Source organism: Salmo salar, chromosome ssa13 (assembly GCF_905237065.1).
Source record: "Salmo salar chromosome ssa13, Ssal_v3.1, whole genome shotgun sequence".
Taxonomy (NCBI): Eukaryota; Metazoa; Chordata; class Actinopteri; order Salmoniformes; family Salmonidae; genus Salmo; species Salmo salar.
In genome coordinates this window covers 79,808,950-79,824,078 of record NC_059454.1, presented here as the reverse complement: position 1 = coordinate 79,824,078, position 15,129 = coordinate 79,808,950, and the positions used below count along the sequence as shown (strand labels likewise).

The 15,129-nt window shown below is 44.8% G+C and overlaps 1 protein-coding gene across 2 annotated transcripts in view; it reads left to right on the top strand.

Annotated features, from left to right (window-relative positions):
* Positions 1-2,157: 2,157 nt before the first annotated feature.
* The window catches only part of LOC106567950 (microtubule-associated protein 6 homolog), a 36,819-nt gene continuing 23,847 nt past the window's right edge, over positions 2,158-15,129 (top strand). For both annotated transcript variants that reach the window (XM_014137866.2, XM_014137865.2), the window contains exon 1: positions 2,158-3,177. In XM_014137866.2, coding sequence (XP_013993341.1) covers positions 2,462-3,177 — 716 coding nt within the window. In that variant the 5' untranslated portion in view covers positions 2,158-2,461. The remainder of the gene's footprint in view (positions 3,178-15,129) is intronic.

Genomic DNA, 15,129 nt, shown 5'->3' with positions numbered 1-15,129 from the left:
GGTAGCCATCCACAACTTCCCACAATAAGTTGGGTGAATTTTGGCCCATTCCTCCTGACAGAGCTGGTGTAACTGAGTCAGGTTTGTAGGCCTCCTTGCTCGCACATGCTTTTTCAGTTCTGCCCACAAATCTTCTATAGGATTGAGGTCAGGGCTTTGTGATGGCCACTCCAATACCTTGACTTTGTTGTCCTTAAGCCATTTTGCCACAACTTTGGAAGTATGCTTGGGGTCATTGTCCATTTGGAAGACCCACTTACAACCAAGCTTTAACTTCCTGACTGATGACTTGAGATGTTGCTTCAATATATCCACATCATTTTCCTACCTCATGATGCCATCTATTTTGTGAAGTGCACCAGTCCCTCCTGCAGCAAAGCACCCCTACAACATGATGCTGCCACTCCCGTGCTTCATGGTTGGATAGTGTTTTTCGGTTTGCAAGCCTCCCCCTTTTTCCTCCAAACATAACGATGGTCATTATGGCCAAACAGTTCTATTTTTGTTTCATCAGACCAGAGGACATTTCTCCAAAAAGTACGATCTTTGTCCCCATGTGCAGTTGCAAACCGTAGTCTAGCTTTTTTATGGCGGTTTTGGAGCAGTGGCTTCTTCCTTGCTGAGCGGCCTTTCAGGTTATGTCGATATAGGACTCGTTTTACTGTGGATATAGATACTTTTGTACCCATTTCCTCCAGCATCCTTCCAAGGTCCTTTGCTGTTGTTCTGGGATTGATTTGCACTTTTCGCACCAAAGTACGTTCATCTCTAGGAGACAGAACGCGTCTCTTCCTGAGCGGTATCACGGCTGCGTGATCCCATGGTGTTTATACTTGCGTACTATTGTTTGTACAGATGAACCTGGTACCTTCAGGCGTTTGGAAAATTGCTCCTAAGGATGAACCAGACTTGTGGAGGTCTACAATTTTTTTCTGAGGTCTTGGCTGATTTCTTTTGATTTTCCCATGATGTCAAGCAAAGAGGCACTGAGTTTGAAGGTAGGCCTTGAAATACATCCACAGGTACACCTCCAATTGACTCAAATGATGTCTATTAGCCTACCAGAAGCTTCTAAAGCCATGACATAATTTTCTGGAATTTTCTAAGCTGTTCAAAGGCACAGTCAACTTAGAGTATGTAAACTTCCGACCCACTGGAATTGTGATCCAGTGAATTATAAGTGAAATAATCTGTCTGTAAACAATTGTTGGAAAAATGACTTGTGTCATGCACAAAGTAGATGTCCTAACCGACTTGCCAAAACTATACTTTGTTAACAAGAAATGTGTGGAGTGGTTGAAAAACGAGTTTTAATGACTCCAACCTAAGTGTATGTAAACTTCAGACATCACCTGTATGTACTGCTTGGATAGTTCCATCAGAGGCACTGGCTTGATCCCATTTTGAACTTATTTTTGGAGATGTGAATCCAACATAATTAGTTTCTAAAGGATATTGAATTGTGTTTGCCTGTCAACGCAACCAAATATCAACATTTAAAGGACATTTATCTTCTGCTTGGATAGTTCCATCATCTGTGCCACTCCCTGAGACTAGCTTCCATTCCAGTTTGTCTACAAATTAATAATTGATATGCTGGATTCACATCTCCATCCCAACCAAAAATCGTATTTAAAGAATAGGACTAAATCAAATCCAACACACTTTAAATAAGGTTTGATTTGATTTTAGTCCTATTCTCTTAACTTGGATTTTTGGTTTAGATGGAGAAGGGAATGCAACATGTCAGTTATTAATATGTGGCCAAACTGGAATTAAAACATATTATTAAGTAAAGCCTTACTCCAAAGCCTCCATACAATAACACATAAATAAAGAAAAAAATGTCATCCAATTGCAGTATGGACAACAGCTCAGTTTATTCCCTATTTATAAGGCTGAAGCACACCATCAACCTGTCATGCTTAATTACCTTCTTCAATTGTAGCCTACGTGAATGAGCCTACTACTAGCAAATTCTTGGTAACTTGGTATGAACGTATGGAAACAAAACTATAATGGAATTGAATTAGTTGAAGCTTCAAAACGTCTCTTCACTGCAGACATTGCGTGATGATGACGATGCCAGGTGATATTTCTCTGCTTAAATTCTGAGCATCCTGTCATGGGGGGATGCTAGCGCGCGGGCGGGGCAGACTTCCCTTGCAGTGTCCTGTCGTAGTGCAATGTGCATGACGGGACAGAACGGGCAGAGCTGAGAGCAGCGCAAAAGGAAAACATCCGAGACAGTAATCTTCATATTTGGATCATGGATTTATCATTCGTCTATTATCGCTAAACATCGGAGATTGCACCATTCAATAACTCGGACATTTTGTTCCTCTTTAGCAGGATACCGGGGCCCATCAAGAGCCGAGGAGAGACAGTCATTTTCCCTGCTCGGATCCGTGGCATATTGAAAAATTGTATCGCGCGCAGGAGCTGAGCTATAACCGACATCATGGCGTGGCCCTGCATCACCAGGGCGTGCTGTATGGCCCGCTTCTGGAACCAGCTGGACAAGGGGGACATTTCTGTGCCATTGGTTTTCACCAGGTACGATGTCTCGGAGATGCAGCATCTTAAGCTGCAGCACCAACAAAAACAGCCGTATAACCAGGCACAAGCGAGCGCAGTCGCCATAGAAACGCAACCCATTCACAGCGACCAGGCGGTAGCGGCTCGTGCGAACCCCGGTATAGCCGCGTCTGGGGAGCGCGCGTGTGGTTCTGTAATGCGGCAAGACTTTAAGCACTGGAAAGTGCGTCCTGAGCCATCCTGTAAACCTAAGAATGAATATCACACTCCCGAGATCCCTTTTAATAACAAGACACAATATCAGAAGGATTTCCAGCCGTGGCCCATTCCTAAAAGGAGTGACCATCCTTGGATTCCCAGACCCAATCCCTCCATCTCCATCGGCGATGATCGCGTCCAGGATAGGTCCAAACACGCGGAGGTTGACATCGGTGTGGAGAAATGCGAAATTGCTGACAAATTGCAAGAAAAGGAAATCCTGGGAGGGAGTAAAAGAAAGCAACCTGCAGAGAAGGAGGGTGAAAAGAAAGTTAGCATCAAAGTGGAGCGAGAAGACGCGGCAGGGGCCAGAGGCAGGGCGGCACTAGATGCGCTAAACAGGCAGTTAAAACAGGAAGTTACTGTTGGCAGCTCATACAAGTAAGTTAGAAACGCACTTCACAGGTAAAACCCAGAATCAAACATTGCATCATGTCATTGTGGAGGTTTAATGCGTTTCCAAAGTGGCTTTGCTGATGTTTTGCCTCTGTGTTGTAGGTGAGTGAGTTCACCTTCAATATGAGGTTGTGTGAAGGTCGTCGCATATTGATGAGATAAGCAAATAGGCCTACATATAAAATATTCCTGATATATCCTTCATTATCAGGCATCAAACATATTTTTTTACTAAGGAATTCTAACCACTGCTTTCTATTCAAAACTTTGAAGCAGATTTGCCTCAATAAAGTACCATGGATAAAACAGCATCGATCATAGAAATAGTGTAACAGTAAAACGTATTGTTCTGAAGGTCTTTATTTATACATAATGTTACATTCAAAAGGTTTGTGCTGAGGTAGAATTAATGTCCCTGTTAAACTAAATCTGTATCTGTCCCAGCGTTATGCACTGTGCATGAATGATGATGGAGACCTGCCATGTCTCTGTCTGGTTCAGTGAGCTGAGCACTAAGGCCCGTGCTAGATATGCAGTTTACACAGACACAGCTTGAGGCAGCGGCAGTGCCATGTTTTTGTTATGCTCTGTGAACAAAGATGGTGGATAAGTTGTTTAGTCATCTGCCACATCCCATTAGAGTTCCTTACAGAGTAGTTGCCAGGGAGTGAGTGCCACAAAGACATTGAGTGTTTGAGGATAACAACTTGAGAAAGTTTTGCCTTAGTTGTTCAAGATTCATCAGTACCACTTATTGTTTGTCCTAGTTCAGTTCTCTACTCAATTTGGCAAGAGTACAGTCCAATGACCAAGATATCACACTCCATAGGTTTTATGTCTGAGCCTTACTGCCAAACACAGTACCTCTGGTCTGATGAATAGAAACACATTTCACCCAGTGAGTGTGACATGACAAAACTAAGCCTGACTCAGCTGTGAATTATATTACAACACTTCCTTACTGAAGTTACCCACAAAGCATAAATTACTAACTTAGGGCTGAGAAGAATATTCTCCCTGACATGAGGTGGTGTGACAGAGGAGAGCAAATGCCTTTGATTTGATTTAGTTGGCCATGAACATTGTTCAGTAACATAACACGTTCAGTGACATTGGTCTCAGTGAAGGGGCAGTAAATTGGTTTAGGAACTATCTTTCTGACAGAAGACAATGTGTATATGCTGACAATGACAAGTCTGGCTTTCTTGAGATTAATAGAGGTGTGCCCCAGGGTTCCATTCTAGCTCCTGTGTTGTTCTCAATTTGTATTAATGATTTGGGAAATGAGATGCAACCAGCAAAGTTACATCTATATGCAGATGATACAGTCATATACTCATGTGCTCCTTCTCTGGTTCAGGCTGTTGAAGAGCTCCAGACTGCTTTTCAGTCACTGCAGGCCTCCCTTTATGGTCTCAAACTGGTCTTGTATGTACAGCAAACTCAATTCATGACCTTTACCTGAGCTCGCACTCAGCCAGAGAAGAGCATTGTCATATTATCCATTAAAAAAGTGTCATCCTACAAATACCTAGGTATTTGTTTGGATGACAAGTTGTCCTTTAAAGTTCATATGGATAATCTTGTGAGGAAGCTTAAATTGAAATTGGGTTTTCATTTTCGTAATGAGGCTTCCTTCCCGCTTATGGCTAGAAAGAATCTTGTTCAGGCCACTTTTCTCTCTGTAATTGATTATGGTGACTCGTTGTATATGCATGCAGCCTCCTCTGTCTTCCAGAGACTGGATTCTGTTTATCATGCATCCTTGCACTTTAATATAAATGCCAAGTCACTCACCCACCATTGCACCTTGTACTAAATGGTAGGTTGGACCTCACTTTATATGCGCAGAAAGCTACATTTGTATGTGTTCATCTACAAAGCCCTTCTGGGTAAACTCCCTCTTTATCTCTGTAGTCTGGTCTCCTTCACTACCGGCAGTTACCATACCCAGTCTGCTAGGTGGTTGCTACTTAAAGTCCCCAGGACATTTACAGTATTAGGCAAGACTGCCTTCTCGTCTTGTGCACCAGAGGCATGGAATAGTCTACAATCCATGCTTCGTCTACTGTAGATATGTCAGTGCCACTGAATTAATTTAAAATGTTGATGAAAGACTGTTACAGAAGAGTGTAAATGCTTTTTTAAAGCTGGATCATGTTGTTGTATGTTTTAATTCTGTAATGTATTGATTGTTGCTGCCTTCTTTGCCAGGTCTCCCTTGAAAAAGAGACTCTGGGTCTCAATGGGCTTTTCCTGGTTAAATAAAGGTATAAATAAAATAAAAAACCAGTCTGGCAGCTGGTCACAGTGGTGCGCTCCACTGTTGTTGTGTCAGTATTATTCTGCAGCCAGAAGGGACCAGCCCAGGGCGGAAAGAGACCTGCTCAGTCCTCACATGGCATGAAATGGCTGCATTGTGACAAGCAGGAGCCCTGAGTCTGTGTGAGCACTGAGAAAGAAAGAAGCAGGTCAGCTGTTGGTTAATCTCTGACACACACACATTCACACACACACGCATGATCACGCACGTGCTCACACATACACATATAAGCACAAACTGTTATGGAGAGCCTTGCCGATGGGGACTAGGCTCCTTGGGATGTGGGTGTCTGAGGACTGAGGAGTGAGACAGATATCCCAGTCTGACTGTGTTGAAGTTTAAAGGTCCAATACAGACTTTTATAATCGCAATATCAAATCATTTCTGGGTAACAATTAAGTACCTTACTGTGATTATGTTTGACAATTTTAATTGAAACAAACAAAAATAGCTTCTAAGCAAAGAGCAATTTCTGAAGCAATCATTTTGCTAGGACAGTCTGGGAGTGGTCTGAGTGGGAATGGGAAAACTGAAAACTAGGTGCTATTGGTCTATGGCCAAAACTCCATCGAACCAAAAGCGGCTGGAATTTCAGGCGGTATTTTCACAATATTATTCGAACCTCATGGTGTGAAAATATATATAAAACACAGGAAAATCACTTTTTTTTCTCTGCACTGGGCTTTTAACTGCTCAGAGCGGCTTTATTCACCTTGCTTTCATGAGACTGTTTCTAATTTGTGTATGATAAAACCTAATGTCACTGTATGCCAATGCATGGTTGGAGATTGATGTGACATTCATACAAATGAAGGATGTGAATGAGATTTGCTGCATCTAGTGGTTGCTCCCAATTCAGCCATGTAAAAAGGATCAGCTTCAGTTAATGCAATTCTCCTCCTGGACCAACAACATATAAATGAGGCCTATTCAGAAAACCAGGACGTTTATCCAAGCTCTCCTAGAATAGGATATGAAGCTTCTTGACTTCAAGTTACAGATGGAACCTGACTGGATAGCTGGACCACATCCTAATTTGTGTTCAGCCAGTCGACCATTTCTCCAAAACAATGGAAAATAGCTGTCTCTCAGAGGAGATTGTTTATGGCACCATGAAGTAAATAAAACTGCCCTCACGGTACAAAAACAAAAGTACTGAAGCTGAACCAAGAGCTATGCCTGAACTGCAGCGGTCCTTTCAAAATGTAGGCCATCTAAAATGATTCTGTGCAGCCTGCATGCCCCAAAGAAGTAGCATTTATGATGAAAGCCTTGCTTTTATGTCAGGTTTCAGACATTCCTCACTTCTCACCTTTTTATTTTGATTTCACAATAACATGAGTGCATGAAATGGTGGATGGTGAATGGTATGGACTGTGACAGATGTGATCATGACGGCGCCTGTGCAAGATGGCGCCGACAAACATGGTCGCCTTGCTTCAGGTCCTTAGGAAACTATGCAGTTATTTGTTTTTTTATGTATTATTTCTTATATTGTTAGCCCAGAAAATCTAAAGTGTTATTACATACAGCCGGGAAGAACTAGTGGATAAAAAAAAAAAGCGATGTCAACTTACCAACATTACGACCAGGAATACGTCTTTCCCGAAGTGGATCCGTTGTTCGAACCTCCACCCTGGACATGGGGTCTTAACCCAGAGGCCGACCCAAAATAACGCGGTCGCCGCAGGAGAGGCAGACGGAGCGGCCTACTGGTCAGATTCAGAAGGCGAGCACACCATCCACCGCTTCCGAGCATATTACTTGCCAATGTACAATATCTAGATAACAAGGTGGACGAAATTAGGGCACGAGTTGCCTTCCAGAGAGACAGAGATTGTAACATTCTCTGTTTCACAAAAACATGGCTCACTCGGGATATGTTGACAGAGTCGGTATAGCCACCCGGTTTCTTCATGCATCGCACCAACAGAAACAAACATCTCTCTGGTAAAAATAAGGGTGGGGGTGTATGCCTTATGATTAACGACTCATGGTGTAATCACAACAACATACAGGAACTCAAGTCCTTTTGTTCACCTGACCTAGAATTCCTTACAATCAATTGCCGACCACATTATCTTCCAAGAGAATTCTCTTTGATTATAGTAACAACCCCCCCCCATGTAAACTGGAAACCATACATCCTAAGGCTGCATTTATTGTAGCTGGGGATTTTAACAAAGCTAACCTGAGAACAAGACTTGCTAAATTCTATCAGCATATCGAATGTGCGACACGAGCTGGTAGCATTCCGGATCATTGCTACTCTCACTTCCACGATTCATACAAGCCCTCCCCTGCCTTGCCTTTGGCAAATCTGAACATGAGACTCTATTTTGTTGCTCCCAGCCTATAGACAGAAACTTAAACAAGAAACGCCCATACTCAGGTCCATCCAACGCTGGTCTGACCAGTCATATTCCACGCTTCAAGATTGCTTCGATCGCGTGGACTGGCTAATGTTCCGGATGGCCTCAGACAATAACATTGATGATGCATATGCTGACTCGGTGAGCGAGTTTGTTAGCAAGTGCATCGGAGATGTCGTACCCACTGACTATTTTCCTAACCAGAAAACCGTGGATGGATGGCAGCATCCGCCCAAAACTGAAAGCGCGAACCACCACTTTTAATCATGGCAAGGCGACTGGAAACATGAGGGAATACAAACGGTACAGTTATTTCCTCCACAAGGCAATCAAACAAGCAAAGCGTCAGTATAGAGACAAAATAGAGTCACAATTCAACGGCTCAAACACAAGACGTATGTGGCAGGGTCTACAGTCAATCACGGATGACAAAAAGAAAACCATCCCCGTCGCAGACATCGACGTCTTGCTCCCAGACAAACTAAACAACTTCTTTGCTCGCTTTGAGGACAATACAGTGCCACTAACACGCCCCACTACCAAAGCCTGTGGGCTCTCCTTCTCCGTGGCCAACGTGAGTAAAACATTTAAACGTGTTAACCCTCGCAAGGCTGTCGGCCCAGATGGCGTCCCTAGCCGCATCCTCAGAGCATGTGCAGACCAGCTGGCTGGTGTGTTTACGGACATATTCAGTCAATCCCTTTCCCAGTCTGCTGTCCCCACATGCTTCAAGATGGCCACCATTGTTCTTGTTCCCAAGAAAGCTAAGGTAACTGAGTTAAACGACTATTGCCCCATTGCACTCACTTCTGTCATCATGAAGTGCTTTGAGAGACTAGTCAAGGATCATATCACCTCCACCCTACCTGATACCCTAGACCCACTCCAGTTTGCTTACCGCCCTAATAGGTCCACTGACGATGCAATCGCCATCACACTGCACACTGCCCTATCCCATCTGGACAAGAGGAATACCTATGTTAGAATGCTGTTCATTGACTACAACTCAGCATTTAACACCATAGTATCCTCCAAACTTGTCATTAAGCTCGAGACCATGGGTCTCAACCCTGCCCTGTGCAACTGGGTCCTGGACTTTCTGACGGGCTGCCCCCAGGTGGTGAAGGTAGGAAACAACATCCCCACCCCGCTGATCCTCAACACTGGGGTCCCACAAGGGTGCGTTCTCAGCCCTCTCCTGTACTCCCTGTTCACCCACGACTGCGTGGCCATGTACGCTTCCAACTCAATCATCAAGTTTGCAGACGACACTACAGTGGTAGCCTTGATTACCAACAACGACGAGACGGCCTACAGGGAGGAGGTGAGGGCCCTCGGAGTGTGGTGTCAGGAAAATAACCTCTCACTCAACGTCAACAAAACAAAGGAGATGATCGTGGACTTCAGAAAACAGCAGAGGGAGCACCCCACTATCCACATCGATGGGACAGTAGTGGAGAAGGTGGAAAGTTTTAAGTTCCTCAGCCTACACATCGCAGACAAACTGAAATGGTTCACCCACACAGACAGCGTGGTGAAGAAGGCACAACATCGCCTCTTCAACCCCAGGAGGCTGAAGAAATTTGGCTCGTCACCCAAAACCCTCACAAACTTTCACAGATGCACAATCGAGAGCATCCTGTCGGGCTGTATCACAGCCTGGTACGGCAACTGCACCGCCCTCAACCGCAAGGCTCTCCAGAGGGTGGTGCGGTCTGCACAACGCATCACCGGGGGCAACCTACCTGCCCTCCAGAACACCTACAGCACCCGATGTCACAGGAAGGCCAAAAAGATAATCAAGGACAACAACCACCCGAGCCACTGCCTGTTCACCCAGCTATCATCCAGAAGGCGAGGTCAGTACAGGTGCATCAAAGCTGGGGCCGAGAGACTGAAAAACAGCTTCTATCTCAAGGCCATCAGAATGTTAAACAGCCATCACTAACATAGAGGCTGCTGCCAACATACAGACTCAAATCTCTGGCCACTTTAATAAATTGACTTAATAATGGTATCACTTGTCACGCGTGTGTGTAGGAACGGACCAAGACGCAGCGTGAATATCGTTCCACATCTTTTATTTGAATTGAAACTTAGCCAAACAAACAAAAACTATAAACAAACAAACCGTGACGACAGAGCACGGCAACGACGGAAGCCCGAGAGGTAGCTCCAGATTTTTTTTGGGGGGGGGGGGCACACGGGGAGATTGGCAGAGTCAGGGTTTAGACCTGAGCCAACTCCCTGTCACTCCCGTGGGGAGCGTGTGACCTGCACTAACTCAAAATAATCTCCCACAAACACAGGTGGGAAAAACAACTACTTTAAATATGATCCCCAATTAGAGACAACGATGACCAGCTGCCTCTAATTGGGAATCATACAAAAACCCCAACATAGAAAAAAGAACCCTCTCATCCTGCGGATCCGCCAACATTTGAGGCGGCTCCGGAATTCTGACCGCCACTGGAGGCTCCGGACAGCGGACCGTCGCTGGAGACTCCGGACCGGGGACCATCGCTGGAGGCTCCGGACTGGGGACCCTCGCTGGAGGCTCCGGACCGGGGACCCTGGCTGCAGGCTCTGTGCCGTGGAACATCATGCCATGGATTATCACTGGAGGCCCCATGCCATGGATTATCACTGGAGGCCCCGGGCCATGGATTATCACAGGAGGCTTCGTACGTGGAGCCGGAAAAGGTCTCACCGGACTGGGGAGATGCACTAGAGGCCTGGAGCGTAGGGCTGGCACAACCCATCCTGGCTGAATGCTCACTTTAGCCCGGCAAGTGCGGGGCGCTGGCACAGGACAAACTGGGCTGTGAAGGCTGTACTGGCGACATAGTGCGTAGAGCTGGCGCAGGATATACTGGGCCGTGGAGGCGCACTGGAGGTCTGGAGCGTAGGGCTGGCACAACCCATCCTGGCTGGATGCTCACTTTAGCCCGGCAAGTGCGGGGCGCTGGCACAGGACGAGCTGGGCTATGAAGGCACACTGGCGACACAGTGCGTAGAGCTGGCGCAGGATATCCTGGACCGAGGAGGCGTACTGGTGACCAGGAGCGCTGAGCCGGCACAATCCGTCCTGGCTGAATGCCCACTCTAGCACGGCAAATGCGGGGCGCAGGCACAGAGCGCACCGGGCTATGAATGCGGTGCCTGACTGGTCACACGCTCCCCACGGTAAGCACAGGGAGTTGGCTCAGGTCTAAACCCTGACTCTGCCAATCTCCCCGTGTGCCCCCCCCCCAAAAAAAAAATCTGGAGCTACCTCTCGGGCTTCCGTCGTTGCCGTGCTAATTCATCATATCGTCGCCGTTCCTCTCTCGCTGTCTCCGCCTGCTTCCATGGCAGGGTCTTGTCCCCTGCCATTACCTCCTCCCAGGTCCAGGATGTCCTCCACTCCCTTTTCTCCAGGGCCCAGGATCCTTGCTCCTCCTGGGCACGCTGCTTGGTCCTTTGGTGGTGGGAGATTCTGTCACGCGTGTGTGTAGGAACGGACCAAGGCGCAGCGTGAATATCGTTCCACATCATTTATTTCAAAGTGAAACTTAGCCAAACAAACAAAAACTATAAACAAACAACAAACCGTGACGACAGAGGTGCAACATGCACTAACTCAAAATAATCTCTCACAAACACATGTGGGAAAAACAGCTACTTAAATATGATCCCCAATTAGAGACAACGATGACCAGCTGCCTCAAAATTGGGAATCATACAAAAACCCCAACATAGAAAAAAGAAACTAGAACACAACATAGAAAAAAATCTAACTAGATAAACCCCCCATTCACGCACTGACCTATTCTACCATAGAAAATAAGAGCACTCTATGGTCAGGACGTGACATCACTAGTCATTTTAAAATAACCCCACTTTAATCATGTTTACATATCCTACATTACTTATCTCATATGTATATATTGTATTCTATACCATCTACTGCATCTTGCCTATGCCGCACGGCCATCGCTCATCCATATATTTATATGTACATATTCTTATTCATCCCTTCACATGTCTGTATAAGGTAGTTGTTGTGAATTTGTTAGATTACTTGTTAGATATTACTGCATTGTCGGAACTAGAAGCACAAGCATTTCGCTACACTCGCATTTACATCTGCTAACCATGTGTTTGTGACCAATAAAATTTGATTCAAAGACCTCTATTTTCTATCTCCATCAAAGCCACCATTGTGTAGACTTCAATGATTTGAATTAGCTGTGACTGAGGAACCTGCTGCCACTTCAGGCAGAGCAGAGGTTAAGATCCCTCAGCTCAGCTGCCTTCCTGCTTTGTTCCATGTTTACACTTTGAATGTCACTTTTGCATGAGAATAAAATGAGAATAACCCTAGGGTCAGGCCTCACCTGCTGTTTTTATGCTTTGTTACTCCACTATCATTATCATCCACAACAACCACCAGCCTTTTCCTGCTGGGGTAATCAGACAAAGACAATAAACACAGTGAGCAACAGCACAGACAATTATTCTCTTCATCTCATTAAGCAGTTATTTTCCTTTGTTGAAATCTAATTAGAAAACAATCAAATGCTGGGCTTTCAGAGGCAATTACTTCTTCCTCTATTGCATAATGTGCAATAAGCTGTGGATGATGAATGGGGAGCAGGTAGCATTACTTTAAGGGAGTCAGGTAGTTTAGTTTAGTTTCCTTTAGCTCAGAGGGGGTGAGAGGGAGCCCATTAATTGTTTATTTGAGATGTTTTCAGGTTGCATCACAGCACAACATGTTCATGCCAACATTTATATATTTATTTATTTATTTGTTGTGATTTTTATTTTATTTTACAAACACCATTGACTCATTCGATACCCACCTCACTCTCATCACGGTTAGATGGACAACTGGCTAGCCATTCACTGGCCATAGGGACCTCTGCTCTGCACACTGCCAACCAGTCCAGGCCAGGGTGTTCACAATGCAGATGAGAGTTGTCACGTCCTGACCAGTATAAGGGGTTATTGGTTATTGTAGTTTGGTCAGGACGTGGCAGGGGGTATTTGTTTTATGTGGTTCGGGGTTTAATGGGATATGTATTTATGTAAGAGGGGTGTTTGATTTATGTGTTCCGGGGTTTTTGGGTAATGTTCTTGTTTTGTATTTCTATGTTGTGTATTTCTTTGTTGGCCTGGTATGGCTCTCAATCAGGAACAGCTGTACATCGTTGTTTCTGATTGGGAGTCATACTTAGGTAGCCTGTTTCCACCTGTCCCTTTGTGGGAAGTTGTTGTTTGCATAGCTGTGTGTTTTAGCCTGCAATCATGTTCGGTTTCTTGTTTTGTTTGTGTTCAATAAAAGTCATTATGAGCACTCAACCCGCTGCGCCTTGGTCCACTATGTACGACGACCGTTACAAGAGTGCCTTGTTTTATTCTAAAATCACCCCTGCCTGCAGAATGAATGTCATGTGAGCAGAGCAGCGGTAGCGGCTGAAACATTGTAAAGAGGCCAACAGATTTTAGTGGATTTAAAAATGATCCTCTTAGAAGGCCTGTAAAGCCCGGTGTTTCCACCGACATGCAGGCAATGCGTGCTGAATCACTGAATCTAACCACACAGGCTCTGACTGGGGAGAGAGTGATGGAGAAAGAGAGGGAGGGCAGGACATGCTGCTCAATCTCTCCTCACAAAGCTTAGCTTCCAGGAACTCCCTGCAGATGCAGGCAGGTTAGGATCAGAGGTGTGGCATTACATGATAGTCTGAGGAAAGGATTCTTTAATTGAAGTATTAAACATTAATTTTAGGATTATGGTCATTCCGTATTCAGTTAGTGTCTATGCATATAATGTACTGTATAAAGACAAGAAATTAGCATAACCAGCTTGAGGCAGTTTATATTGCTCTTTCTCACTTCTTACAAAATGTGTGTTTATTTTGTGTAAAACGTGTGTTTATTTTGTGTAATTTTTTTTAATGATGCTATGAGATACTTGGGTGAACCATGATGGCTAAGTTGGTAGAGCATGGCACTAGAGCATGGCACCTGCACCGCCAGGGTTGTGGGTTTGATTCCTAGAGCCACCCACAAGTAAAATGTATGCATGCATGACTGGAAGTTGATAAGGATAAAAATGTCTGCTAAATAACATTATTATATTAAATGCTAGACGCAGCTAACATTATTAAATGTGTGGGTACATCCGAGGTTGAGCCATGCATCAGAACGTACAACACACTCTGTGGTGATTTCACTGAGTTGCAGTATGTCACAGTGTAGCCAATAGCCATCTGACTGCATGGGCAATCTTGACAGGCTACAGATTCAGCTACAGCTACCGTAACGTGAGAGGCAAGCTGATCCCAGAGGGAGGAGAGACTATTGATCAGGAACAATCAGCAGTTGGCTACATGTAATGGCTGACTGACACAAAAAGAAGCAGTGTTAGTAAATCAAGGCACTGTTACTGTGCACTGGGATTGATTGATTCACCTCAAATGTTTAGAGAACGTCTGGCTGCGTTCCTCTGTTATGTACTGTATTATGTATAGATTTATTATTGATTCTCATTTCAGACGTGTTTTTTTTTTTTTACTCCGGGTCACAGTCGGATGGGCTTCAGATCAGAATTTCTGTGCTGCCAAAGTGGATGTCGTAGGAAGGTCAATTTACAGTAAAAAAGACTGGCTGTTCGGTCAAACTGATTATGATAATTATTTGTATTTAACACTGTATGATACTTTACTGTCCAATGTAAATGCTGCAATCAATTGGATTTATTCCATATCCTCTCATGAATGGATGTAACCTAACTGACATGGCATGGATGTAACTGTTTTAATTAAGACTGAGAGATTTTATTTGGCAATAGATTTGTTCAGACTAGCGCTGTAGCTATGCGTGCTAATGGTCCTTTTGCCGTTCTCTGCCATTTCTAAGTCTCTAAGAGAGAAGTGCCAGATTGCTCCCTCTCTGCCTGGCTGTTGCCTGGCGTGCTATGTTAGAGAAGGGTGGCATGTGTATCTTAGCAGTGTTGTTCCCTGGCATCCCTCCACCACTTGTCAGTGCCAGTGTCATAACGTCATAGTGACGGCGCTTTTCACAACATATCTCATCTTTCCTGCAGGGTCAGCAGGGTCAGCTCCAGGAACCAGGCAGAACCATTAGCGGATAGCCATACAGCAGTAAGAAATACAATATGTTATCTTGGCAAGACCTGCTTTTCTACATGGTCGCACAGTAATAAATGCAGTATGTTAACTTGGTAAGACC